Below are 27,881 nucleotides of genomic sequence, written 5' to 3' on the forward strand. Positions count from 1 at the left end.
GCCCCATGCCATGCCATACCAGCCCTGTGCCATGCTATGCCACCCCATGCCGTGGTGTGCCGGCCCCATGCCATGCCAATCCCACGCTGTGCCATGCCAGCCCCGTGCCATGTCAACCCCATGCCATGCCAGTGGCATGCTGTGCCAGCCCCACGCCGTGCTAGCCTCATGCTGTGTTGTGCCATCCCCATGCCATGCCAACCCTGTGCCATGCCGTGGTGTGCCAACTCCATGCTGTGCCAATCCCATGCTGTGGTGTGCCAGCCCCATGCCGTGCCAGCCCTATGCCGTGCCATGCTGTGCCAGCCCCATGCCGTGCCAGCCCTATGCCGTGCCATGCTGTGCCAGCCCCATGCCGTGCCGTGCCAGCCCCGGGCTCGGTGCTGATGCGCGTCCGGTGACGCGGCGGGGCCGCTGGGCGGCGCCCCGGGCGCACCGGCGGGGCGGACCGGGCGCACCGGGCGGAGCGGGCGCAGCGGGAGGCGGCGGCGGCGCGCCGGCATGGACGAGCCCAGCATCCTGCGGCGCCGGGGCCTCCAGGTGAGCACCGGGCACGGGCAGCGGGCAGCGACACCGCAGGGACGGGGCGGGGGCGGGAGGGAGCGCGGGGAGCCCGCTGCCGGTGAGCCCGGGCAGGGGGGTGCTCGGGGCGCGGGTCTGCAAGGGGTGGGCGCTGCGGGGGCGCGGGGGGCGGGCGCTGTGGGTGAGAGGTGGGTGCTGCGAGTGAGAGGTGGGTGCTCCGGGTGGGAGGTGGGTGTCGGGGTGGGAGGTGGGTGTTCAGGATGCGGGTCTGCGAGGTGCCGTAAGTTGGGAGGTGGGTGCTCCGGAGGTGGGTGTGCAAAGGGTGGGTGCCGTAGGTGAGCAGTGGGCGCTCTGGGTGCCTGTGAAGTGGGTGCTGCGTGTGCAAGAGGTGGGTGCTGCGGGTGAGAGGGGGGTGCTCTGCGTGTGCAAGAGGTGGCTGCTGCGAGTGGGAGTTGGGTGCTCTGCGTGTGTGTGCGAGAGGTGGGTGCTGCGTGGGGGAGTGGGGTGCTCTGCGTGGGCGTGTGTGAGAGGTGGGTGCTGCGGGGGCAAGAGGTGGGTGCCGTGTGAGCAGCGTGTGACAGGTGGGACAGGAGCGGTCACCCCCCTGTGAGCCCCAGCCGTGCCACGGGATGTTGGTGGCGAGTACCCAACTGTGTGAGGGCTCCCGTGGTTGCCCCGTGGTCCCTCCAGCCCAGCTCCCTGCGCCGGTTCGTGCCGAACCGCTGTGCCAGCCCCTGTCTGAACCTCTCTGCTGCCCTGCGCTCCCATCCTGCCTGCCCATCCTGCACCTTCTCCCGCAAGAACCTGGCTCTCATTGCCGTGCTCGGAGGGTGATGATCGGGGACCCCCCGGCTGGCAGAGATGAGCGCTGAGCCGGATTTTCCGGGTGACCTGACGCCTCCATCCCCATCTGCAGTATCCGGGGGGCCCGGGCGGAGCTGTCGGGGCGGTTGGAGGATGGCACGGCGCTGCCTTCATCCGAGCTGGCAGCTCCGCGGGCAGCTGCGCTCCGCTGCACGCTCAGCCCGGAGAGAGCCCTGCGCGGGAGCTGCCTCCCCGCGGGTGCGGATGGACAGAGCCATGGCCGTGGGCTCCGGGGCTCTTGGCTGGGGATGTCGTTCCTGGCATTCCGCGGAAGGGCAGAGCAGTAGGACCCGGCTGAGTGCCCACACCCCCGCGGCAGGAGTGAAGGGGCTCCCACCAGGGCCTTAATCCCAAAGGGCTGAGCAGCGATGCTATCCTTGATGCTGTCCCAATGCCATCCCCGATGCTGTCCCTGATGCCATCCCTAATGCCATCACTGATACCATCCTTGGTGTTGTCCCCTAATGCTGTCCTCCCAGGGATCAGCTGATGGTTAATCCTGGCTCCCACTGGGACTTGCTGATGGGAGATGCACCGCACTGGATGGGTGTATCAGGCACCCTGGGGGTGCTGGCCCTGTGACACTGCCCCACATGGGTCCTCAGGGCCACCGGGGGATGCTCTGGGTGTCCCTGGGGACACAGCATGGCTGGAGAGCCCCTGGCAGTGAAGGGTGTTGGGTGCCATAGGAATTCTCTGTGCTCTTGCACCCGCAGATGGGTGGGGGTGAGCATGGGGGACAGTCCTCTGTCCCACTGTCCCACCTGCCCACGGCCGAGCAGTAAAACCCTCGGTGTGACCCTCCTCCCCTGCGCAGGGGCTGGTGGCCTTGGGCACAGCTCCGGGTGGCAGTGGGATCCGGGCTGGGTGACAGCAGGGCTGGGTGACGGTGCTGGGGGCTCCCGCTCCATGTAAGGCCCCTGTATCCCATTGCCCGGCCCGGGCCTGGTGTCACCCCGCTCTGGGGGCACAGGGACACCCACAGCCACGCCGTGTACCCTGTCCCTGCACCCACGCCACCCCGGGGCAGACATACACCCGTGGGCCCCGGGGCTGCCGAGTCCCTGTGCACCCAGGCATGATGTCACCCGTTGCCATGGCAATGCTGCTGCATCACTGCGTTGCAGCGCTCCCCAATCCCGGGATTTCCACAGGGGCTGCGTGGCGTGGGCAGCGGGATGGGGCATGGGTACCCCGGGGATTGGGGGCTGTTTGGGTGCTGCTGGGTGTCCCCACATGAGTGGCAGCAGCCCTGGCCGGCAGGGAGCTGTGTGCCTGTGCCAAAAATGGGTCCGGGGTACAGGACCGGTGGGCACAGGATGAGGGCAACGATGGGGCATTAATCAGCACTTGCAGCTGCCACATGTCCCTGCATCCCACGGTGTGCCAGGGCACGCATCAGCCTGTCCACACTGTGCCACTCACAGCGTGCTGGAGGAATTTGTGACGCTCTGTGGGGTGACTGGTGGCACACGGGTGGGCACGGGAGCAGTGCTGGAGCCGGATGGTGCCCAACACACTGGGAGGATGGCACAGGCCAGGGTTCCTGTCCCCAGCTGTCCTTTGGCCTGTTGCACCACCTGTGAGCAAACAGTTCTCACAAGAAATATTCCCAGAGGCTGGAAAAATAAATAATGTAGGGGCTGCTGGCAGCTCCCCACTCCCGGGGTGGGGGGACAGGGTGGGGACAGAGCACAGCCACCACTCTGGGGCCATGCTCCAGCTGAGCACATCCGTGCTGCTCCCACTCCACCACCCTTGTGCCATCACTCCACTAGGGCCACCAGCCCTGGGGACATTGGAAGGAGATGTCCCCTTGTGCTGGGCCTGAGCAGGTGATTTGTCACCCTCCCCTTGGGCACTGTGAGTAGGGACTGATCCTGCAGTGACAGCCTGGTGTGACAGCAAGGTGCTGCCAGGGGTGTGGGTGTGGCTGGCAGGAGTGGGGGTCCTGCAGGTGGGCACCCCCTGACTCCCAGAGCCACACTCTGACCCCTTTTCTTGCTTTTCTCATTGCAGAAGGAGCTGAGCCTGCCGCGCCGGGGAAGAGCGTAAGTCCCCGAGCTGGGCCACCTGGGGCTAGGGTGGGGTGTCACCGGGAGCGTCACACTTGGCGACACAGCACTGGCACCTGGGTGGCAGTAGGGATGGCTGTTGAATGGCACCAGGGCTTGTTGTGCCCAAATCCAGGGTGGCATCGTCATGTTCTTTGATACTGGAGGGACCTGATTCCATGTCAGCTGGAGTGTACTGGGGTGTACTGGGATGTACTGGGATTTACTGGGGAGTACTGGGGCGTGCTGGGGTGTACTGGGGCGTGCTGTTCTCTGCTATAGGTGTTTTGGGGTGTTCTAAGCGGTGCTGGAGTGTACTGGGGTGTACTGGAGTGTGCTGGGGTTCTAACCAGTATTGGGGTACCCTGGGTGTGGTAGGAGGATGCTGCAGAACTGCACTGGGATTTTGTGCTGGAGAGTGCTGGGGATGCACGGGAGGAGCAGTGGGGCTGTGTCAGGGATGCACTGCAGCCATACCGGCACTGTTAGGGATGCATTGGGGCTGTGCTGGGGCTGTACTGGGGCTGTGCTGGGGCTGCGCTGGGGCTGTACTGGGGCTCTGCTGGGGCTGTACTGGGGCTGCGCTGGGCTCGCGGTGTTTCAGCAGCGGCAGCGCCCCGGCACTCCCCGGGAGCGGTGCGGATCGGGGTCGCCGCCGGACCGGGCGGGCCGGGTAGGGTGCGCGGGGGCCGGTGACTGCTCAGCCGAGCCGTGCCGTGCCGAGCCGAGCGGCGGGGGCGGGCCCGGGCCCGGCGGGCCGAGCAGGGAGCCCCGTCGGGGCCGCCGGTGCCGCCCGCCCGCCCGCGGGAGCCGCCCAGCGCGGGCAGCCGGTGCGGCGGGAGCGGAGCGGAGAGGGAGCGGGGCGGCGGCAGCGGCGGCATGAAGTCGCGTCGGGACAGGTTGAAGATCCCCTCGCTGACCTTGGAGTGAGTCGGAGCCGGGGCGGGGCGCGCCAGTAGCGGCACCGGCAGCGGGGGAGGGCGGCGGGACCCCCGGCTATCCCCGTCCCGCTGCTTCCCCGTCCAGGCGCATCCCCCATCCCGGTCCATTCCTACCCCTCTGCATTCCCACCCCCGGGCCGCAGGTCCCGGTCCTTTCTCCAGCCTCCTGCAGTCTCAGCCCCGGACCCTCTCGGTGACAGCCCCCGCGACAGCGCCAGACCACCCGCTGTCTTTCCCCGCCAGAGCCTTAGACCCTGCAGTGTCCCTGCTGTCCTCTGCTCTCCAGCTCTGCTCCCTGGCCCACTCCAGAGCCCCCCAGCCCACCTCCCCTCCGCTCTGGCTCCCTGGCCCCCTCCAGACCCAGGGGACTGTGCCACCGAGGGGCCACCAGCGCCATCCATCAGCCACTGACGCGGCGCCGGCACGTCTTGCCTTGCAGCTTGTCTCCGAGCAGCCAGAGCCCGACGCTGCTGAGCCCCTGCAGCCCCTGCAGCCCCTGCAGCCCCTTACTAACCCTGCACCCCTGGAGGTAAGACCCCCCCAAACCCTCCCTGGGAACCGTGTCCCCCCTCCAGGGAATGAGGGGGGAGAGGTGGAGATGGGGACGGAAAGGTGGGTCCCCTCCACCAGGGATGTCCTGGCGTGCCCCAAAAGGGTACTACTGTCTTCGATGGGACACATGGGGTCATGTGGCTGGGGTCTGTGCCCAGCCCTGCTCACCCCAAACCCAGCCTGGCTGTGCTGCTGGCTTTGTTCTGCTACTGACTGGTCCATTTTGGGGAGCCCCAGTAGGAATGTTGTGGCAGCAGCTCAAGTTCAGGCTCTGAGCACCCTTGTCGTGAAGGGGGACATGGAGAATGGGCCAGGGCACGGCACTGTGCAGTGATGGAGTGATGGGCACCCCAGCAGGGTGGGAGTGGGGATGGCGCCTAGGAAACCTGCTTTGTCACCTTCTCTGCTCTGCCGTGGGTTGAAGGTGATGGGGGACTGCTCTGGGGGGTGGACTCCCCCCTTCTACCCCCCCAAATGCCACAAGGCCCTTGTGGTGCCCCACCGGTGGAGGTGGTGGCCAGGCCCTTCGGCGTGTGCCGGCTGTGCTCTGCCCCGGGGACAAGGTGCACCAGGTGCGCTGGCACCGGCGGTCACACCCCGCCCTGTGCCCCGTGGCACCCGCGGCACAGCGCTGCACCTGCCCGACACCCGGGGGTGACGCTGGTTTCTCCCCCGTCTGCCGGGGAGAGCAGCTGGTGCCGGCAGGGCGGGATCCGGTGCGGAGCTCTGCCGCTGCTCAGCAACAGGCAGAGCCATTTGCTGCGGGCAGGAGGGAGCCTGGGTGCTGCCAGTGCCCTGCCTGCTGCCCCCTCCGCTAGCCCTGCCTGGCCACCGTTTGCCCGTTAGTGACTGCAGCGTGTGGGGAAACCTGCGTGGCCTTGTGGATGCTCAGCTGAGGCCTTGGGGAGAGAGCTTTTGGGATGGTGATGGTGAGGATGAGATGGGGACACGGAGCGGGGTGAGGATGGGGACAGGGCCAGGGCCAGGCAGTCTGCTGGGCAGGAGCTGAAGCAAAAGGCATCAAACCCCTGCCCAGCCCAGCAGCACCAGCGTTCCTGGCTGTGCCACTGGCCCGGTGAGTGTGACGATGCCATCCCACACAGCTCGGGAGGTCCCAGCGGCCCTGGTGTGCCACCTCGCAGGAGGATGGCTGTCACTGGGTCTGTGCTGGGGATCTCCCCGGTTGAACGGGAAAGCCGCTGTGGGCGGGAGGCTGCAGGGCGCTGCCAGGATGCTGCCGGGTGGGTGCCCTGGGAGGATGCATCCCGTGGGTGGCAGGGTGCTCCCAGGGAGCCCCAGGCTTTGGGATTGCCCCCGCTGACTTGGGGGATGATATCTGTGCCCCTCGAGCGCATCAGTAGCGGATGTTGCATCTCCATGGTAACCCTGACCCCATTTTGGGGTGCTGCCCTGTCTCTATGGTAACCCGAAGCCCATTTTGGGGTGTCTATGGTAACCCGAAGCCCATTTTGGGGTGCTGCCCCATCTCTGGGCTAACCCTGACCCCATTTTGGGGTGCTGCCCTGTCTCTGTGATAACCCAAAGCCCATCTTGGGGTGCTGCCCCGCCTTTAGGCCAACCCTGACCCTACTTTGGGGTGATGGCCCATCCCTGCCATAACCCCGACCCCGTTTTGAGGCGCTGCCTCCTGTCCGCGCTAACCCCCCACCACACTTCCTCTCCTTTTGGGGGTGCTCCCCCCATCTCCATGGAAACCCCGACCCCGTTTCGGGGCGCTGCCCGTTTCCATGGTAACCCCGTCGCCGCCGGGCGGGAAGGGGCGGGCGGCAGCGGGAGGCGGCGGCGGCGGGAGGCGGCGGGAGCCCGGCCCCGCTCCCGGCCCCGCTCCGGGCCCCCGCCGCGGCCCCGCACGGTCCCGGGGGCTCCGCTCGGTGCCGGGGGAGCCGCTCGGTGCCGGAGGACGCGGCCGGGCCCCGGCGGGGCCGCGATGTCGGACCCGAGCTGCTGGGGAGCCGCCCCGCCCGGTTACCGCGGCCAGCGGGCGACTGGCGCCCTCCTCCAGCGCTCCAAGAGGTACCGGCGGCAGCCACCGGCACCGGGGGGAGACCGGCGGGCAGGAGTCGGGGCGGGAGCGGCGCCGGGGTGCGTGGTTTGGGGGGGACAGGACACGCCACCGTGCATGGGGGGTGGGCGCCGGTGTGCGTGACTGGGCGGGGGGGATGTGTCTCTGCACCGGGGGGACACGTGGTGGGAAGGTTTGGGGGTCTTTACACCGCGGGGGCTCCCTGGGGTGTGTGTTTTGGGGGCTCTGGGTGCACCGGAGGATGCAGGGATGTGTTTAGGGTGTTGAGGGACCGGAGTGTATGGTCTAGGGGGGGCCACGTGTGTGGTTAGGGGTGGTGTCTCAGTACTTGGGAGGCACAATGGGGTTTGGGGGGTCCGTGTGCATCGTGGGGTGCAGTGGGGTGCTTGGTTTGGGAGGGGCAGCAATGTGCACTGAGGGGTGGGCACCGGATTGTGTGATATGGGGGGGGCTGGGCACCTGGATGTGTGACTTGGGGGGTGTCTCAGCACGGGGGGTCACATGTGAGTGGGGGAGGGCAGTGCATCTGGATGTGCACACCCAGCTGTGCTGTTTGGGGGTCTGTACACCCCAGATTCATCTTTTGGGGGGTGGTGTGAGCTGAGGGAACACCCTCCAGACCCCGAGTATGGCGGGGTGGGATGGGCTGTGGATCGCTGGGTGGGTGGGTTGGGAGCCCAGAGCCATGGGGTGTGTGGGTCACAGGGTCCCAGGAACATTAGGGGATGCAGGTTTTGGGGTGCTCTGCACCCATCCCGGGCATGTGTGGGTTGGGGAGGGGAGTGCCTTACATGGGAGAAATACCCCTGTGACCCCCCGTGCCAAGGTGGACACTACTGGTGGGATGGACCCCGTGTGGCACACGCTGAGGGTCCCCAGGGTGCCTGGAGGGGTGGCAGGGGCCAAGGCTCCAGGGAGGCAAAGGTTTCTCAGCCCCTTTGTCGGGGGGCTGGGGCAGTGGTGGAGGGGCTGCACAGATGGGCTACCCTGGATCTCCCTCCAGCTGCAAGGCCAGGCTTGTCCCAGGCAGGCTGGTGGGATGTGTCCCCAAGGAGGAGCACAGGAGGTTCAGAACACCCGCTGAGCCCCCCAGGCGTGGGTGGTGGAGGCTGGGAGCTCCATCCAGCAGCTTTGGGGTGCTGCAGCTGGCCCAGGCATCAAACCCTCCCCAGGCTTTGTGTAACAGAGGTGTTTAAGACAGTGCGGAGGCAGCGCTGAGAGATTCCCATTGTGAGTGTCTCTCGGTGTCAGTGTGAGCTGGCACAAAGCAACACGGTTGCTTAGCAAATGTATCCATCCCATCCCAGCCCGGGAAGATACAGCCTCACCTGGGCTGTGGGAATTCCTGCTCCTGGCACAAGAGGACGGGCCAAGAGGACCCTTAATAATTTTAAAAAAAGGCGCTGGATGGGGTTTTCCAATCTGTGGTGGCCGAGCTGGGGGGGGCCTGGGAGAGATGTGTAATTGGAAAGATGATCCAGGCAGTCATCAGTCTCCAGCTGAGCATGATGAGGCTGTAATTCTCATGAAGGGCAGAGGATTTGCTCCTCTTTCACTGGTATTCCTAGAATCCACGGTGAGGACTGGTCTGGCCTATTTAACAGAAAGCATATGATGTTACTTAGTGGGATTAAGAGGTTTGAGGGATCCTAATTTCCCGTGGGGGGATGCTGAGATGGCTGGCAAGGGCAGGAGAGCCGGTGGGTTGGTGCTGATGGGGTTCTCCTTCTCTGTGGATGCAGCCCAGAGGTGATCACACCTCAAAGACCACAGGAAATCAGCCCAGAAGACCTAACAGGTACAATTTCCTCCCCACCACCGGGAATCTGCCGCACAGGGACGTGCAGGGATGCACCCCAGGGTGCCGGGCAGCTCCTTGAGGCTGTCTTCTTGCAGTGCAAAGAAATAAGTAAGTCTATACCCAGCTCGTTAGCCTGTGATTCCCTTTGAGGATTTGGGATTTTGCTCTTGGGAGGTGTTGCTTGGTGCTCCAGGGTGGGTTCATAGGAACATACACAGTGCCAGGCTTTTGGCTGGGGTGGGATGAGGAGCCAGAATGAGGATGTGGTGGGGTCTGTGCCAGGCAGCATATTGCATTTCACCATCCAGATAGTGAATGCCATCCTCATCCCAGCCCCATTCCAGCCCCATCCCCGGAGGCAGCCGAGTTCAGCGCTGTCACAAGTCACGGAGGACAAATGTCATGGGGAAACTCGGGATGCAGCTGCTTGGTTCAGCGGGTTTCGAAGTTAAGCATGAATTTATCCCACTGGAAAGCGATTTTTTTCCAGGACGCGTTGATCCATGGCACTTCCCCAAATCTCCAGGCACATAAGAGCTATTGGGGGGTATGGAGGCAGCAAGGAAGGGAGCTGGGAGCACCGACACGTGCTCTCAGTCACGCAGCAGGAGCGGAGCAGCCTGCTCTGCCCTTTGAGATTGCGCCCGTTCCCTTATCACCGCCCGGCCCCGCCCTGCTCCCGCCACCCCGCACCCACTTTGTCCCAAACCGGCTCTTTTCTGCCTCGGATTCACCTGCCTGCAGTGCCCGGCACAGGGCAGGCATCTGGCACACGGTGCTCTGCTGTCCTGGGAAGTTTTAGGGGCGGATCCTGCGGGAGAGGAGCGGGAGCTGCAGCCCTTTGTGCGCTGCCCTGCCGGACCCTCGCTGTGCCACAGGGCTGACCCCGAGGCACCCAGCCCCGCTCGCCCAGGTCCGCAGAGTCAGTTAGAGACATCAGCGCTGTGCTGTGCAGCCGCATCCTGCCCTTCCCTAGCAATCCCCAGGGAATTGGTCCCCAGGGAATTGATCACGGCATCCAGCCTGAGCTCAGGCAGTGTTTGGACAATGGTCTCAGGGATGCACAGGGTGGGATTGTTGGGGTGTCTGTGCACGGCCAGGGGTTGGACTCGATGATCCTTGTGGATCCCTCCCAAATTCAGGATATTCTGGGATTCAGTGAAGCTGCCAGCTTCTGCTCCATCTCCTGCCGCTGGACATCCCGTGCCGAGGCCGGGTGCCGGTGTGATCCCGTTCTTCCCGGCACCGGGAGATCCCGTTCCTCCTCTCGATGGGTGACACACTATTTTGCCCCAGGCTTTGGGGTCATGCTGGCTGTCACACACTTTCCACATCCCTTGGAACAAGCGCTGGATGACAGCGGCAGCGCCACGGCCAAGGCAGCCTCAGCTCTAGCAGCGCGGGAGATGCTGACAGCGATTTTCCACTCCATTTTTGGTACCAAATGTGCAATTAGGTGATGGAGGCAGAGCGGGCAGCAGCCCCAGCGCCTGCCATCGGGGCCCGGCAGCTCGTCTGTGCCCTGGGGCTTGTTCGTAGCCCGAGGTTTCCGTGCGGGAAGGATGGGAACCAGCTGTAGCTGATGTGTCAGGCGGAGGGGGGTTAAAGTGGCGCAAGATGGTTGTGGGAGCTGAGGGTGGAGCGCGCGGAAACAGGAAACGTCGGCCTCGCTCTGTGTCACCCTTACTGGAACTTGCTTCACTAAAGGTTTGTTTTCACTTCCAAAATGAAACCGAGGGAGGAGAGGTGAGCCCCTCGTCCCCCGGGCTGTCCCCCGTGCAAGACACAGATGTGCACCCCGGTCCCTCTGGCAGGGCTGGCAGTGAAGCAATGCCAGAGCTGGCAGCTCTTTGCAGCTCTCCTGGTTCCTAAACCTCTTCCTGTGCCGCCGCGGTGGTGTGGCACGGCTGCTCACGCTGCCTCAGTTTCCCATCCGGCACACGGAGCCAGCAGCAGCCGAGGCTGTGGGTGCTGGGCTGTGAGTTTGCAGCTGCAAATTGGGGTTCAAGCCTGTGTTTCAGTGAGAAAATCAGAGGAGGCAGGAAGGAGAGTGGGGTTAGCTGGGATATTGGGAAAATATTCTTTCCTGTGAGGGTGGGAGACCCTGGCACAGGTTGCCTGTCGGTGTTGAGCCGCTAGCAGAGAAAGGAACCCAGTTCTCAGTGGCAAGAAGGAAAACACCTTTATTGTTTTGATTTCATCATATATATAGAATTTTCAAAGGTCACCCAGATTGGTCAGTCAGAAACCTCCCCCTAGGCCTGATTGGCCAGGTCTGCACCATCCAAATCTTGGGACACTGTTTTTAATAACATCCAAACTTTATCTTTATTTATAAAACACAAAAGGAATTCTCATGGGAAAGACCTGTGCTAGCCACAGTTGCCCAGAGAAGCTGTGCTGCCCCTGGATCCCTGGAAGTGTCCAAGACCAGGTTGGACAGAGCTTGGAGCAGCCTGGGATAGTGAAAGGTGTTCCTGCCCATGGCAGAGGGTGGCACTGGATGAGCTTTAAGGTCCCTTCCAAGGCAAACCATTGTGGGATTCTGTGATTCTAAGAAGGGATGAATGGTCAGGGGGGAAAGGTTTCTTCCTGCCCACAATGTCTCAGCTCAGCCCAGGTGCTGAGAGGGAAGTTCTGAGCCCTCCAAGGCCACTGCAGCTCCGGGTGAGCTCACAGCAGTCATGGGATGTGTATCCCAGGGGGACACCCAGAGACCCCTCAGCCTGGGTGCAGGAAGGTGCAGAGGAGGGTTTGGGGGGCTCCAAGCAGCCTCCCTGGTGGCCAAGACCTTCAGACTTGAGCAGAAGAACTGGGGCTCCTGGTTTTAGCCCCACTAAAACCAGAGTAGGAGGAGATGCCAGACAGAGGTGAGGGGTGCTGGGTGTCAAGTGTGGAGCTCTGACCATACGTGTAGAGCTCTGACCACACATGTAGAGCTCTGTCTATGCGTGTGAAGCTCTGACCACATGTGTAGAGCTCATCAGTGCCTTGTGCATCCATCCATCCATCTGTCCATCCATCCATCCATCCCCCTGGAGGGACCTGTTGTGACACCCTGACTGTCCTTTACACCCTGGATGCCACATCTGCCACTTGCTTCTGTTTTTGGGATCCGTGGAGATCCTTTTGGGATCCTTTGCTTCCATTTCATCCCCTCAGTGCTGTGTGTGTTTGTGGCTGTGGTGTGATATTTAAACGATGTCCTTTGATCAGTTGCATCTGTCTGGGTTCCTGTTCCCAGCTTGGGGAGGAAACTCGGTGTCTTTGCGGAATCTGCAGCCTGAGGAAGCGGAAATAGAGGAAGGGGAGGGTTGTCCTCGTGCTCGAGCTTCTGCTCTGTGCCGTGGATATTTGCAGTTTCCTCTTGGCAGAGCGAAGGAGAACTTAAATGAACCCATCGTGTTTTAAATGGGGTTGAAATATGGGAGTGGGGTATGACAGGAGTGGGACTGCAGCATCCCTGGGGGAATTTTCAAGGCTAGGCCACTCTTGCAAGGCAGCCTTGCACCCAGGGCTGAAAGGAAAAACAAAATTTCTGAGAGGATGGGGAGGGTGGGAATGGAGATGGGGGTATGAAGACCTAGGTAGGACTTGCTGGACGTGACCCTGCAAGGATGCTCTGTGGGATGCTGGGCTGTGGTACCAGGAGGGGATTTGTGGGGTTTTGGGGTTTCAGGATTCTGGAGCTGCTTTTCACCTGGTGCTGGTGCAAGTGGCTGCCTGCTGCTGCTGGACAGAGCACAGCCCATCCAGGGCAAAATTCCCACAAATTCCTGGGGACACCACAAAGCCTCAGGGGGTTGGGACTGTCCTCTCTGCTGTGACATGGGGACCATTAAGTGTAGGGAGATTTATAGGAACTGGGGGCATTTTCTGTGTGATGGAGCAGATCGGGTTGTGGCCACTTGGCATTTCCATCACTTCCTTCTTTTACATCCCTTTTTCTATTCCTGCCCTGGGGCTGTTGCCTGCCTCTGCCCTCCCTGGCGAGCCAAAACCAGAAGTGGGACCTTGAAGAGACAGTTCTTTGTTAAAAATAACAAAATAACCCTGTCCTCCCATCTCCAGCAGTGTTGGGCCTGGGGATGGATCTTCCCAGGGGCAGGAGATCCATAATCAATGGATCATAATCAATGAACACAGCAGCTGTGTTCCCTGGTGCAGGAATTCATGTACAAGCAGATCCTTACATACCTGAGCCCCTCCAGCTCTCTGTCATTGATTCCCTAAATTAATTCCCTCTTTTTCTTCCCCAGTTGCCGAAGCAGCAACAGGAAGAGCTTAGTGGTGGGCACCCCCTCCCCGACCCTCTCACGGCCTCTGTCCCCACTCTCCGTGCCAACAGGTAAGGGATTATCCTCGTGGATTGGTTCAGCATCTCCCAAAATTTCCTGAATATTTTGGAGGGCTTCAGCACCTTGTTAGCGGCAGTGCACTGGCTCCTGGCTGCCAGGTGGCTTTTCCAGGGGGGAATATCTTGGGAAGTGATTTAAACACTCTTTCCCCTGAAGAAGCAGCTCTCAGCACCCCTGACACTGTGCTGGGATGGGTTTTGGGATGACTTTTCCCCCTTTCTCCCTGCAGCTGGGAGCAGTCCCTTGGACAGCCCACGCAACTTCTCTGCCAGCACCTCCCTCAACTTCCCCTTCGCCCGCAGGTGAGCTCCCAACCCCAGTCCCAGACCAGTAAATATTCACCAGTAAAGATCATTCCCCCACTAGGGAACTGTTCTGTTGATCTCAAGTGACTTGTTTTGCTTTTATTTTTGCTTTTCTTCTCCCTGATTTCTGGTCTGGTGGTGTCTGCTGTAACTGGTTCCACCCACCACCCCAGCCATGCTCCTCGGACTGACAGGCAAGTACCAGGGATGGGCAGGGGCTGTGTTTTGGGGAGGTGTCAGCTCTGTATCATCAGGGACCTTCTTTTCCGAGTGTCCAAGGCCAAGCTGGACAGGGCTTGGAGCAGTCTGGTCTAGAGGAAGCTGTCCCTGCCCAGACAGGGAGTGGGACTGGGTCTTTCAGGTCCTTTCCAGTGCAAGCCCATCTAGGACTCAGTGATTCTTTGTTTGCATCCCTGGGTGGGAAATCTTGCACCAGGACTGTGCTCCCTGCAGCTCTGGGAGCAGAAATATCCCTGTTCCCATCACACCATCCCTGGCCATGTGTTCAGCCCCAGCCTGGACTCTCTCTGAGCACTCCTGATGGATTCTCAGATGTCCAGGGATGGATGCTCATCCAGGTCCCCACAGAGGCAGATCCTGCTGCATCCCCTCCCCAACCCGCTCAGCTCCCAAACCCCCGCTTAACTAATTAATTAATTGCGCACATGGAGGGCGGGTGGCTGATCCTAACCATCGATTGTCACATGGAAAAACACCGGAGGCTCTCGGGTGGTTTGCACACTTGTAACAGAGGGAACAGCCAGGCTGTGGGGTCAGGAGTTTGCGAGTGCTGGAGCTGGCTGTGGCACCCTGCCAGCTCCTGCTGTCCTTGACCCCACACGGGAAATGGCAGTGGGAGGTGAAGGGCCTCGTCTTGACCTGGACGTGTCCCCATCCCTTGGAAACATCCCCAAGAGGAAGCATTTGCCTGCGTATGAGCAATTCCCTTCCTGTTTATGGCCAGGCTCTGCTCCCCGGCGCCTGCTGTCTCAGGATGAGTCTTTGGGAATCCTGGTTTCTCACCAAGAAAACTCCCAGCAGGCTGAGTTTAATTAAAAATCAGATTCTCACGGGTGGGTTTTTTTTGCTCTGTCTGGAATGGATTTGATGGAGCTCCAGTGCTGTCCTTTCACAGTGGCCCTCCTGGCTGCCACTCTCCCTGCACACCTTGGCTGCAGAACAGCCCCCTCACCTGCAAACCCCTTTTCACCAGGTTTCAGCCCATTCTGAAAAGAGGTTTCAGCGCTTTATTCCTCAAGCCACATCTGTGTCGTGCTCCCCAGGCTTTTGTCTCTGATGTTATTGATTTGCATTTAGTAGTTGGTTTTTTTTCCCTGTACATGATGGTTATGTTTGCACTCACAGGGCTGATGGCAGAAGGTGGTCACTGGCTTCGCTACCCTCCTCTGGCTATGGGACAAACACCCCCAGCTCCACGGTCTCGGTAACACTTGCTTTCTCATGATAGTAGATGATAAGATCCTAAACCCCTGGATTTTTGGTGAAATGCCTCCCGAGCCCCACAGTGCAGGTTCTTACAAGAACCATGTGCTTTAGCTGCATCCTGCTTCCCAAGTGAGCTTTTAAGAAAGTCACAGGGCTTGGCTGAGGACTTGCAACACCCCTGGGGGTTACAGTGTCCCTGGGATTAGAGCATCCCTGGGCATTACAGCATCTCTGGGTTAACATCATCCCTGGGATTACAGCATCCCTGAGAGTTACGGTATCCCTGGGATTACAGCATCCCTGGGGTCACAGCATCCCTGGATGTTAGAGCATCCCTGAGAGTTGCAGCATCCCTGCGTGTGACAGAACTGAGCTGCCTGGGATGCTGGAGGGATGGGACTCAGTGGAGCCAGACTGAGTGGGAGAATGTGGGACCTTGGGGTGGGAGTGGGCAGTGCAGACCCCCCAACCTGCCCTTCTCCACATTTCACATTCCCAAGCCCAGACCATGCTGCCTGTCAGCGTTCCCACCCTCCTAAGAACCTCCAAGGTGGTGGCTTGCTGATTCCCACCCCACCACCAGGAAGTGTGGATCCATGCCCTGATCTCCTGCATCCCTCTCTCTCCCCAGTCATCTTCATCCTCCCAGGAGCGCCTGCACCAGCTGCCGTACCAGCCCACCCCCGACGAGCTGCATTTCCTTTCTAAGCATTTCCGCAGTTCGGAGAGCGTCACGGACGAGGAGGGCAGGCACTCGCCCTGCCTGCGCCCACGATCCAGGAGCCTCAGGTGGGAAGGCACCCGTGGAGCTGACAGGACAGTGCTCCAAGTGCTGGCACATCCAGACCATCCTCTGCCCTCTCACCAGCTGGTCCTGGTCTTGCTAAGCCTGTCCCAAACCCTGAATGGGTTTTGCCCTTGCAAGGAAGTGGAGAAACTTTGGTTTGAGGTCGTAGGTGCAACATCCCTGGGAATATTCAGGGCCAGGTTGGATGGGGCTCTGAGTGATCTGGTCTAGTGGAAGGTGTCCAAAACTATTCCATGATTCTGTGATCCTAAGCCCCATGGGTGTTCAGGTCTGGTTCTCAGCATCTTCTCGGCTGTCGGGACGTGGCATTGCTCTCCTGACAGCAGGCAGTACCTGTCTCCTAGGGCTGAAGCTGGAGAAAGTGGGATTAATTCCACAGTAGGTGATTTACAGCCTCTTGCTCAGTTGTCTGAATGATTTTGGTGGCAAGGAGGGGGCTACCAAGCAGAAGTCCAAGCATGTCCATCCTTGCAGGCTATTAAAAGGCTAAAAATCCCATTTCTGTACTTGGACAAGAAAACATTACCTTTGTTGGCTGGGGCTGCCCTTTTCCTCTGGGAAAAAAACCCACAAAGAGTGCAGGTGAACAGGCATTTGTGGGCTGGAAAGAGGAAAATTTGCAGAAAGCATCAAGCCAATGGCCACAACATTGTGGGAGCAGATCCTATGGAACTGCTGAGCTCCACGTTGCTACTCCAAGACCACACCCTGTGCAATGGGCCACCCTCTTTGCCACTTGTCCAGCACCAGAACCTGGTGCTTTTAGCAGGGGATGTTTTGGTTAAATCCTCTTTTCCCTCTGGAAAATCTCCCGATCCTCTTTGCTACCAGAGGCAGAGCCACAGCTCTGCGTGTTGCCGGCTGAAATTTCATTAAAATCAGATTAATTATCTGACAGGGTTTTGTAGGTGGTGAGGTTTTCACTGAGGGGATGCCAGCTCTGCAGTTGGCACAGCAAAGGCTGGGGCTGGGTTGGGGTTGGGCTGGGGCTGGTTTTAATCACCACATTTATTATTTTATAGTGGTTAATGAGTTGCTGGCTCCTCCCGCGGCTTGCTTTGCAAAACGGGATCACCAGGCAGGGCCCTGGGAGGGGCAGTGTTGGGTGAGGGAAGGAGAAAACCCATGTTTTATGAAGGTTCCTGTGTCCACTGTGAAGTTTTGTTGGGCGTTTTGTGAGCTGCAAAAAGGGCAATGATGGCAAGAAATGCAGAGGAAGGAAAGGACGAGCTCGTTCTTCAAAGCCAAGTGGCTGCTGGCACAGCCTCTCAGCTCTGGATTTCCAAGTGACTTGTGTTTGGGGACCTGGGTTTGTAGGAGGTCAGCCTTCCCTGGACCACATCCCAGGACCTCCAGGGGGAGGGATGCTGCTGGGAGTGCTGGCCCAAGGCTGATGGCTCCACTTGGATGAGCTTTAACCACTCGGAATCAGGAGCTAGGAGGAGGGAACAAATTGCTCTCTAGGGATGGTGACTATTTGCATAGATGCAAATGACCTGAACTTGTAACACCACTGCTCTCCTCCCTCCACAGCCCTGGACGGACGAGCGGAACGTTTGATAATGAGGTTGTGATGATGAACCATGTCTACAAGGAGAGGTTCCCCAAGGTAACTGCCAGGACCTGGGGGATGAGCCCAGGGCCTCCATGGCATCCTGACAGCATCTTCTCCAGAACAACCTCTGTGGAGTGTGAAATGCATGGGTGGATCCTGGGGGTGCTGAGGACGCTGGAGATGTAATAAACCTGTGGCTCTGCCCCATCACATGAGCAGGCAGAAGTCTCTGGAGACTCTGGTGGAGTTTTTGCAGTCTGCTGGAAGCTGGGTCTCAGGTGGATATTTGTGGATATTTGAGCTGCAGGAAGTTGTAGGATGAGATCCTGGATGGCCAAACCCAGTCCAGGTGGCAGAGTGAGATCCTGGCTGACCAAACCCAGTGCAGGAGGTGTTAGGATGAGATCCTGACTGGCTAAACCCAGGGCAGGAGGTGTTAGGATGAGATCCTGGCTGACCAAACACAATGCAGGAGGTGTTAGGATGAAATCCTGGCTGGTCAAACCCAGTGCAGGAGGTGTTAGGATGAGATCCTGGCTGGTCAAACTCAGTCCAGGTGGTGGGATGAGATCCTGGCTGGTCAAACCCAGTGTAGAAGGAGTTAGGATGAGATCCTGGCTGGTCAAACCCATGGCATGGGGCCATGTGCTCCTGGACATCACCATCCACTCTGCCTTGCAGGCCACAGCCCAGATGGAAGAGCGGCTGCAGGACACCATCACCAACTTCGCCCCGAGCAGCACCCTGCCCCTGGCTGATGGAGTGCTGGGCTTCATCCACCACCAGATCATTGAGCTGGCCAGAGACTGCCTGGCCAAGTCGCAGGGAGCTCTCATCACCTCCCGCTACTTCATGGAGCTGCAGGAGAAACTGGAGAAGATGCTCCGAGACGTGAGTAGGGGCCAGTTCCCTGCCTGGTGCCACCTCCTGGGGCCACCAGGAGACACCTGGCTTCTGTCTCCATTCCCGACAGGCTCAGGAGCGTTCTGAGAGTGAGGAGGTGAAGTTCATCGACCAGTTGGTGAGGAAGCTGCTGATCATCATCTCCCGCCCTGCTCGACTTCTGGAGTGCCTGGTAAGACATGGAAGCTCCTGTCTTGTCTTTCATGGTCTGTGCCAGCCTGGAAAAGAGGCAAAGCCTCCAGGATGCCCCAACCCTGGAAGTGCTTGAGGCCAGGTTGGATTGGGTTTGGAACAACCTGAGATAGTGGAATGTGTTGCTGCCTGTGACAGAGGGCTGGAATGAGATGATTTTTAAGGTCCCTTCCTACCCAAACCATTCTGTGATCTTCAGTGGTTTATTTTTTGGTTGATGTGCTGAATTTCTAAAGCACTCATCTTTGTGCCATGGTTCCTGATGAAATTTTCACCTCCCTTTTGTTTTCCCTCCAAGGCCAACTCACACAGCTACATTTTTTTTCCCATCACCTTTGACATGGGGAATGATGGGGGAATGATGCATCCAGGGCCTGTCCCCAGTTACAGGTGTCACCTGCAAGGCTTAGAGGAAATGTTTAACTTTGCAAAATCTCTCTCCTCAACTGTGCGTGGTTTTCCCCATCCAGGAGTTCGACCCAGAGGAGTTCTACCATCTCCTGGAAGCTGCAGAAGGACATGCCAAAGTTGGACAGGGAATAAAGACTGATATTCCCCGATACATCATCAGCCAGCTGGGGCTTGTCAAGGACCCGCTGGAGGGTAGGGAAGCACTTGGCTTGGGGCTCTGAGGGCTGCAGCAGGAGGTGGACTCCCAGTTTGGCCACTGGTGGTCACGATCAAGCACTGGGAGGTGTCAGGGGGACCTGTAGGGCTGTGCTGGTGTCATGGCAGGGGAGGTCACAGCAGGACCAGGATGATGGCCAAGTCCTTCTGGCCAACCCCACATCCCTTATTATTGCTTCCAACACGTTCAGCAAAGCAGATTAAGCTCAAAAACACTTAATCCGTGGCCCTGGGGGGGAATCATAATCCCTGGGGAACGCAGGAATGACTATCAAAAAAAAAAAGAATTATATAAATGTTTAACCTTGTGTTGAACCTCTTAACGTCATGACCTGAATTTCTCTGTACGATAGCTCAAGCAAAGCATGTGGCTAAATCCCCGTAGGGTGTCGAGTTTGGAGGGAGAGTGGTGGGGCAGGGGGTGATTTTGGTGGGCGTTGAGCATGAGGAAAGTGAAATCCATCCCTGTCCTCTGCAGAAATGGGGCAGCTGGATCACTTCGACAGTGGGAACACCATCACGCCGGAGAACGATGACACCTGTGAGGTGAGTGTGGTCCTACCTGCATGTCCCACCTGCTGCCTCTGCCTTCCTCCTGCCTCACCCCACACCAGAGCTCCTTGCAGCTGTGCTAGACTGGGACATGTCAATTTGGATTGTCCCCAAGGGTAATTGATTTATTCAGGGGTAAGGCCTCACAGTCCCTCATTTGGCTTCTTGAGTGGACAGAGCTCAGAGTGGGCTCTTGACCTGCAGAACATCTTGGACTTCTGGTCTGGGGCTTGTGGCTGGAGAGGGCTCTGGCAGCAAGAAGCTTTTGGAGGTCATACATGATGGTGCTGGGTGAATTCCTGCCAGGACGTTGGGAAACATTAAAAATCTGTATTTCCTCAGAGCCAGCCTTCAGTCACCGTTCCACGGAGGAAGCCCTGCGAGGGAGACTTCGAGACCATCAAGCTGATCAGCAATGGGGCTTACGGGTGAGTTGGGGAGTTCCTATCAGTTGTCCCCATCTGGAAACTGATGCCTAAAACAGGCTACCTGAAACAGAGGCCAAGACAAATGAGGAATATAAAAAGCAGACAAATTTATTCAAGGCCTTCAAGGTACACTCGGGCAAGCAAAGTCCCCCTCAGGGACTACACCCAAAATGGACTCTGTGTCACCAGCTCTGCACCTTTTGTAAATTCTGTCCTATTAGCATGTTGGTCCCTAATTCTCCAATCACACCTTCAGGCAATGATGTTGACCACCCCAGGCTCTGCTTCCCCCTTTCCACCATTGTTTACATATTTTTGGGCCCTAGGGCAACAAATATGTCTAATCTCTATCCAGAGAGCTTTGTTTTGGCTAAAGGTGCTGGGAACAGAGGTTTTTAGCATTTTGTAAGAAGCCCAGAACTACAGCAAATTACAGATACATGAAGAGAAAAAAACCCCAGAAATTATTAAGGCATCAAAATTACTCCAAGGCCCTCCCTGTCCGAGCCCCACAGCGTGGGGTGGTCAGTGCTGGTGGCTGGAGGGTATGTGTTGAGGTCCAGCCGTTCCTCCAGGGCTGTGTACCTGGTGAGGCACAGGGAGACACGGCAGCGCTTCGCCCTGAAGAAAATCAACAAGCAGAACCTGATCCTGAGGAACCAGATCCAGCAGGTGTTCGTGGAGAGAGACATCCTCACCTTCGCTGAGAACCCCTTTGTGGTCAGCATGTTCTGCTCCTTCGAGACAAAGAGACATCTCTGCATGGTCATGGAGTACGTGGAAGGTGAGAGCAGCACTTGGGGCTGGATGGTGCAGGGAGGAGGGGAGGATATCAGGAGGATATCAAAGTCTGAGCACCAAGGACACCACTGGACATCTGCTGCCCTGCTTTGCTCCAGGGAGCAGAGGGAAGCACGAGGAGATGCTTTATGATCCTGAGTCTCACCTTGATGAAGGTGGTGGCCTTGGTCACCTCAGAGAGTATCTGTGCCCTGTGTCTGGGGGTCAGCTGCTCAGAGGGTCTGGCTGGGAGCCTGCTGGGCCTGCTGACCTCCCTGCCTCCCCTGACCCCCTGTGTCCCCACAGGAGGGGACTGTGCCACGTTGCTGAAGAACATGGGCCCACTGCCCGTCGACATGGCCAAGATGTACTTTGCTGAGACTGTTCTTGCCCTGGAGTATCTCCACAACTACGGCATTGTCCATCGGGACCTCAAACCTGACAAGTGAGGACCTGGGTTGGATCTGAGCAGGAGTGGGGTTGGGTTTAGGTGGGGAAGGGCAGCATGAGGCAATGGGTTTTGTTGCCCAGAGACTGATTCTGCGCAGTTGCATCAGGACCAGAGGTCCTGGGGTGCGACTGGTCCTTCTCAGTTCTCCCCAGAAGCAAACAGCAGCACTGTGGGGTGTCTGTCTCCTCTTGCAGTTTGCTTATCACCTCCATGGGCCACATAAAGCTGACAGACTTCGGTCTGTCAAAGATTGGCCTGATGAACATGACCACGAACCTCTACGAAGGGCACATGGAGAAGGACACTCGGGAATTCATGGACAAGCAGGTATGAGGTCCTGCTTCACATGGCTGACCCCATCCCTGGGGTCTGGGATAACCTCAGGACTTGCTGCAAAGGTGGCTGCAGAGGTGTCAGCCCCTGCTTCCCACGCAGGTGTGTGGCACTCCGGAGTACATCGCCCCCGAAGTCATCCTCATCCAGGGCTACGGGAAGCCTGTGGACTGGTGGGCCATGGGCATCATCCTCTACGAGTTCCTGGTGGGCTGTGTCCCCTTCTTTGGAGACACCCCTGAGGAGCTCTTCGGGCAGGTCATCAGTGGTGAGTGTCAGGGGAAAGTTTGCTGTTCCCAGCTTGTCCTTTAACATGTGGGAAACTTGATTTCTTCCTGTCACACTTGGCTGAACAGTGAGGAGGCTTCTCAAGCTTTGACTTCCCTCTTTGGGTGGACGCTTCCCCTGCTGCAGCTCCCAGGGGACTTTCCTGTTGCCCAGAAGTGTCCAAACCCTTTCAGCTACTCCAAACCCTTTCAGCTACTCCAAACCCTTTCATCTACTCCAAACCCATTTTCCTTTTTCTTTGCAGATGAAATCATGTGGCCAGAAGGGGATGAGGCTCTTCCTGCAGACGCCCAGGACCTGATCACACGGTTGCTGAGGCAGTGTCCCCTCGAGCGCCTAGGCACTGGTATGCAAGGCAGCCCTTTTGGGGGGTCACCTGCCACCTTGATTCCCATCAAACTTTGAGTCCAAAGTGTGTCCTGCCACTCTGAGGGTGCTCAGAGGTCTCCTGCTTGGGGTTCCCCCCAGGAAGGCTGCACAGGGCTCTGGTCCATCCTGTTTTAAGCTGTTTGCTCTGTGGGGAGGAGAGACTCTACTGTTTGGGATGGGAGTGGGAGCATCCCGTATCCTGCCCTGTGCCCTGACATGGATTTCTCTGCCTGGCAGGAGGTGCACATGAGGTGAAGCACCATTCCTTCTTCCTCCATCTGGACTGGAATGGGCTGCTGCGGCAGAAGGCTGAGTTCATCCCCCAGCTGGAGTCAGAGGACGACACCAGCTACTTTGACAGTGAGGCCAAATCCATCCCTTTTCCCCCTCTGCCAATCCATTATCCCAGCTGCACTTTGGATGCTTCCATGGGAGATGAAAATCTCCTGGGTGAAGCTGGGTCCTTTACAACCCAAGTCACAAAGATGACACAATCCTTTCCAGCCTGCTCACCCTTACCAACCTTCTACCCCCAAAACTGCCCTGGTATTTAGGATTGGGCTGTCACCCATGGGCTGTAGGTCCCACCTGGCCCTGCTGCAGGCAGGGTGACATTTCTTCCCCCTCTGGCTCTGGCTTTCAGCTCGCTCTGAGAGGTATCGCCACTTGGATTCGGAGGATGAGGAAACCAACGACGAGGAATCATCGGTGGAGATCGGGCAGTTCTCGTCCTGCTCTCACCGCTTCAGCAAGGTGCTCCAGCCCCTCCTCCAGCATCCAAAATGCTTTGGCACCCCAACCAGTGCATCTGTGCTGAGCACTGGTATCTTGGCTGACACCAGAGCACCCAGATTCCCAAATTTCTGCTCCTTGCTGATGGCTCCTCTCCTCCTCAGGTGTACAGCAGCTCAGAATTCCTGGCGGTCAACTCTGCCCTCAGCCTCTCATCCTCTGACCGAAGTCACTGCGATGACAAGGAGGAGCGGTGGGATCGGCACTCGGGAGATGAGGACAGGAGCCGGCCAGCAGGCACTGAGCCCCGGTATGTGGTCAGTGGGGCTGCACTGCTAGTGTGAGCTCATGCCAGTGCCCAAGGCTTGTGCCAGGATGGAGGGTTTGTGCCAACACTGAGGGTTGGTGCCAGGACCAATTATTTGTGCTGATATCAAGGGTGTGTTGTGGCACTGAGGGTTTGCGGCACTGAGGGTTTGGTCAGTGGGATGCGTCCTGGGGTGCTGCAGTGGCTCAGTGCCATCCCCCTCACCCATCTTGGGTTGTCCTGAGCTCTCCTGCTCTTCCCCTGCAGCCTGCGCTCCTGGACGTCTGGCAGTGCCACCCGGCATGAGCGGAGCCGCAGCCCCACCGCACTGCCCAGCACCCTAAGCCTGGACACCATGCCCAAGTTTGCCTTCTCCTCGGAGGATGAGAGCCCTTGCGTGGCCTCCAAGCCGGAGAGACCCAAGTTTGTGGTGGGAGACTCGGACGCGGGGAGCGGCGGCGGGGTGAAGCAGTCAGCGCTGTCGGGTGCGTAGGCTGGGGGCACTGCTGTGGGATGCTCTGGGGTGCATGGCACAGGGTGGCTTCTCCACATCCCCAAACTGTCCCTGCTCCCCTCTGCGCAGCCGATCTCGTCAGCCTGAACCGCATCCGCCTGCGGAGCAACAGCACTGGCACCAAGAACTCCACTCCCCGGAGCCTGGAGCCCAGCGGGGGCCGTCGGCTGAGCACCCAGAAGGATATGCCAGAGAGGCAGAGAGCCTCGCTGGGCAGCCGTGTGCCCAAATCTGCCTCTGTTTCAGCCCTGTCCCTCATCATCACCTCAGGTCTGTGTGCTGTGTGATTTATCCTGCTGGACAGCCACTGTCATATTGTTTTTCCGGGCTGAACCAGCTTCTCCTGCTTGCAGATGACTTCGGTGGTGGTGCCCTGATGAGCCCCATCTCCCCCCACTCTCTCTCGTCGAACCCCTCTTCCCGGGACTCCTCCCCGAGCCGAGACTCCACGCTGGCCATCACCAGCCTGCGGCCACCCATCATCATCCACAGCTCAGGCAAGAAGTACGGCTTCACCCTGCGAGCCATCCGTGTCTACATGGGCGACAGTGACGTATACACCGTTCACCACATGGTCTGGGTACGTGGCCTGGGGTCTAGTGCTGCCAGACACTGTGTTTCCCAGTGGGAAAACCCCAGGAGGAAACTTGCACCCAAATAAAATCCTTGTGTGTGGATTGCAGAGCGTGGAGGAGGGGAGCCCCGCGCAGGAAGCCGGGCTGAGGGCAGGAGATCTCATCACACATGTGAACGGCGAGTCCGTGCTGGGTTTGGTCCATCGTGATGTGGTGGAGCTGCTGCTGAAGGTGGGTGACCAGAGCTGCTCTGCTCTCCCAGGATATCAATTCTGCAGCTCCCTGGCATTGCCTCCTCTGGCAGCTGAGGCAGGAGTTGGTTTGAATTTGGTGTTGCAAAGATTTGTTTTCCATCCTTCAGAGTGGGAATAAAGTGGCCCTGAGGACCACTGCCCTGGAGAACACCTCCATTAAAATCGGCCCTGCACGGAAAAACAGCTCCAAGACGAGAATGGCACGGAGGAGTAAAAAGAGCAGGAAAAGGGATGGCCAAGACTGGTAGGTAAAACCAGGATAAAATGGCATTAGTCGTGGTGTGTGGCATATTGGGGTGTCCAGTGGGATCCCATCTGGGTTGGATGCTCTGGATCTGCCATACCAGGATGTCCAGTGGGGTTTAGTCCTGCTGTTGCCAGGTCAGTAGACTTGAGACTGACAGCTTTAAGGAGAAACCAAAATTATTTCTGTCCCCACAGCAGGAGGAAATCCCTTTTCAAGAAGATCTCCAAGCAGTCATCCGTGCTGCACACCAGCCGCAGCTTCTCCTCCGGTCTCCATCACTCGCTGTCCTCCAGTGAGAGCCTCCCCGAGTCTCCCACGCACAGCCTGTCCCCAGGTCCCACGACGCCGTGCCGCAGCCCCGCCCCCGACCTGCCCTCAGGTACCCCAAGGGGGGATATTGGCTCTGGGCAGGGCAGGATGCTGCATGTCCCTCGGGGAGGCCGTGTCCCTCCATCCCTACAGTGACCTTTTCTCTTTGTACGGCAGATGCTGTGTCCCCTCAGAGCACCTCTCCCTCCTCCAGCACCCCAACGTCACCTGCCGGCCACGTGCGCCCCAGCTCCCTGCACGGGCTGGCCCCCAAACTGGGTGGGCAGCGCTACAAAGTGGGACGTCGCAAATCCACCAGCAGCATCCCCCCCTCGCCCCTGGCCTGCACCCCTTCCTCGGCCCAGCGCCCGCCTTCCCCCCAGCGCTCCCCATCTCCGCTCCACGGGTACCCCAAAACCCCCCATTCCTTCCAGGGCAAGACCCTGTCCCCCCCCACCATCGTGCGGCAGAGCTCCCGGCCCCGCAGCGCCGACTGCCCCCGCTCCCCCCTCCTCAAGCGCGTCCAGTCGGCCGAGAAGATCGTCACCATCCTGGCCGAGAAGAAAACCGCCGGCGGCCGCAAGCTGGGGCTGGAGATGTCCACGCTGGATGGGGAGGCCATCGGGGAGGGCGACTCGCTGCCGTACCCGGGGGAGCACGGCTACCACCCCGCCAGCTCCCGGCTGGGAGAGCGGCACGACCGGGACCAGGAGATGGTGGTGATGCGGCGCCTGAACCTGTCTGAGCGCCGGGACTCCTTCAAGAAGCAGGAGGCGGTTCAAGAAGTGAGTTTTGACGAGCAGGAGACGGCGGCGGGAAGCGAGGACGGCGGCAAGAGCGAGGAAGGGCAGGGCACAGCTGCCCAGGGCGGTGGCACGGGTGGCACGGAGCTGCCGCCGAAGCCGAAGCCCAACACGGTGCCGCAGATCGCGGTGCAGGGCTCGGAGAGCGACGAGCAGGAGCTGGCGGTGGCCGAGTGGGAATGCCAGGGCTCCTACCCCATCAGCAGCACCGAGCAGGCAAACAGCAGCATCTCTTTGCCGTGGTGGGATGGGTGTGAGCATCGGGACCGTGGCTCCCAGCAGCAGCGGAACTGCGGGGAGGGATCGACCGGCCACTGGCAAGTGCCAGCACAGGGCCAGGAGCCACCCGGTGCTCATCTCCCGGCTCCCCGGGGCGCAGGGAGCGGGGCAAAGCACGCCTGAGCCCCGTGCTGACACCAGGGATGGCTCAGGCTCCCTGTGGCATCCCAGTGCCTCCCCAACACCCCGTCCTGTGCGGCAAATCCATGAGAGAAACGTCCCCGGAGCCACTCTGGACATCGGCGCTGGCCGGGCCGGTGGCGTCCGGCACTTCGCCCCCCTGGAAGGCTTTTTGTACTCCCTGAAAGATGCTCATATTTTTATAGAGACGCAGGAGCTTTTCCGGCGGCGGCGTTTCCCCAGCTGGGCCCCAACCTCTGTGTACAGAAAGGACTTGATGCAAATATTCCTTAATTAATTTATTACTTTTTATAAGCTAAACGGGCAGTGCAGGACTGTCGCAGGGGCCAACCCAGCTCTGGGAGTCCCAGCCTTTTCCGTGCGTCTCCCAGCTCCCAGCCCACTGTTTTCTAACCCACTTGCTTTTCCCTACTTTTTAACTTCAATTCTAGCTGGAAACACCCTGGATCTCCTAAGAAACCCACAATTCTAATACTTAAAATTAAAACAAAACCCCAAACTCACAGCAACACCCCCCAAATATTGGGGCTCTGGGCTGGGATGCAGAGGGAGGATATTCTTTGAATATGTCAGGTGATGAGCATATGGATCATTTTATGAGGTTATAGGAGCTATAAAAAGGGTTTCATTATTTTATTTGGAGATTTTATAGCCACCTGGCTCCATTGGCCCTTCCAGGTGGGAAAAACAGAGACATCCCCACAAGGTCAGCAACCAGATGGGAATATTAATGGGGTTTTTAGGGTCAGCTTTTGCTCTTTCTATTTCTCTGCCACCAAATCATGTGGCGTTGATAGGTGAGTGCACAGACACCCACAAAATCCCAATTAAAAAAAAAAAAAAATCGCCCCAACCCAGTGAGCACCTGTGCTGCTTCACTTGTAATTTGGGAATTTCATCCCTTTCATTCCCCCGTCACCCTTTATCCAACAAACAACAGCTCAACCCAGCATTTCTCCCCGATTTCTACCGTTCTCTGGGATATAAACGTTTCCATTTGTTGATGCATGTTCCGGCTTTCCCCCCTGCCGTGGTTTGGTGCCGTGGTGCTCCGAGCACCGTGCCGGTGACAGGGGCACCATTCCTGGTTTGCCGACCCCGCTGCCATCAGGCATCACCGTGCCTCGGTGGATTTTTGGGCTGTGTGTTGGATTCTTTTGTGCACGTGTGGTTTGTGCCAGGCTCCGTCTCCCGCTTCTCCCGTTCAACTGGTGCTGTTAACCCCCCCAAAAATGAGCAACCAGAGCTGCTCCGTGTTTCCTTTGCTTCTCCCTCCACTCTCTGTATTAAGGTCTTGGGAAGGCAGCAGGGTTTTGGGGAGACACCGGGCACCCCCTGCCCCCTGGCACGGTGGGATGGGGGGGCTCGGCTGCACAGAAAGGGTGGGAAGAGTATTTTTTAATGGAAAATATCTTAAAAGCCAAGGGGACTGTGTCTTCCTGCCCAGCGCCCGGCTCTGTTCGTACCTTCGTGAAGTTTTATGTTGGATTAAAATTGTCCCTTGCGCTGAGTGTGGTGTCCAGAGCTCGGGGTGTCCCGGAGCGTGC

General features: G+C 58.9%; 1 protein-coding gene across 6 annotated transcripts; it reads left to right on the forward strand.

Annotated features, from left to right (window-relative positions):
* Positions 1 to 417: 417 nt before the first annotated feature.
* MAST3 (microtubule associated serine/threonine kinase 3) lies at positions 418 to 27,844 on the forward strand. 6 transcript variants are annotated; one of them, XM_085040654.1, is made up of 28 exons: positions 418 to 540; positions 3,406 to 3,437; positions 13,038 to 13,126; positions 13,366 to 13,438; positions 13,615 to 13,635; positions 14,807 to 14,885; positions 15,519 to 15,676; positions 17,229 to 17,304; positions 17,932 to 18,141; positions 18,224 to 18,325; positions 18,816 to 18,948; positions 19,451 to 19,518; positions 19,867 to 19,952; positions 20,528 to 20,736; positions 21,039 to 21,177; positions 21,378 to 21,510; positions 21,619 to 21,784; positions 22,049 to 22,150; positions 22,411 to 22,533; positions 22,817 to 22,926; positions 23,070 to 23,215; positions 23,480 to 23,697; positions 23,796 to 23,996; positions 24,080 to 24,306; positions 24,410 to 24,532; positions 24,663 to 24,799; positions 24,997 to 25,181; positions 25,289 to 27,844. In XM_085040654.1, exons 1-28 carry the CDS (start codon positions 502 to 504, stop codon positions 26,314 to 26,316), a joined length of 4,413 nt encoding a protein of 1,470 aa, XP_084896780.1. In that variant the 5' UTR covers positions 418 to 501; the 3' UTR covers positions 26,317 to 27,844. The 6 variants fall into 6 exon arrangements, with proteins under 6 accessions (XP_084896780.1, XP_084896779.1, XP_084896781.1 ...); XM_085040653.1 differs by lacking the exons at positions 418 to 540; positions 3,406 to 3,437 and adding exons at positions 4,236 to 4,366; positions 4,821 to 4,910; XM_085040655.1 differs by lacking the exons at positions 418 to 540; positions 3,406 to 3,437 and adding an exon at positions 4,242 to 4,366.
* The last annotated feature ends 37 nt before the right edge of the window (positions 27,845 to 27,881 follow it).

This window comes from Lichenostomus cassidix, chromosome 28 (genome assembly GCF_008360975.1).
Source record: "Lichenostomus cassidix isolate B80296 chromosome 28, HeHo_3.0, whole genome shotgun sequence".
Lineage (NCBI taxonomy): Eukaryota > Metazoa > Chordata > Aves > Passeriformes > Meliphagidae > Lichenostomus > Lichenostomus cassidix.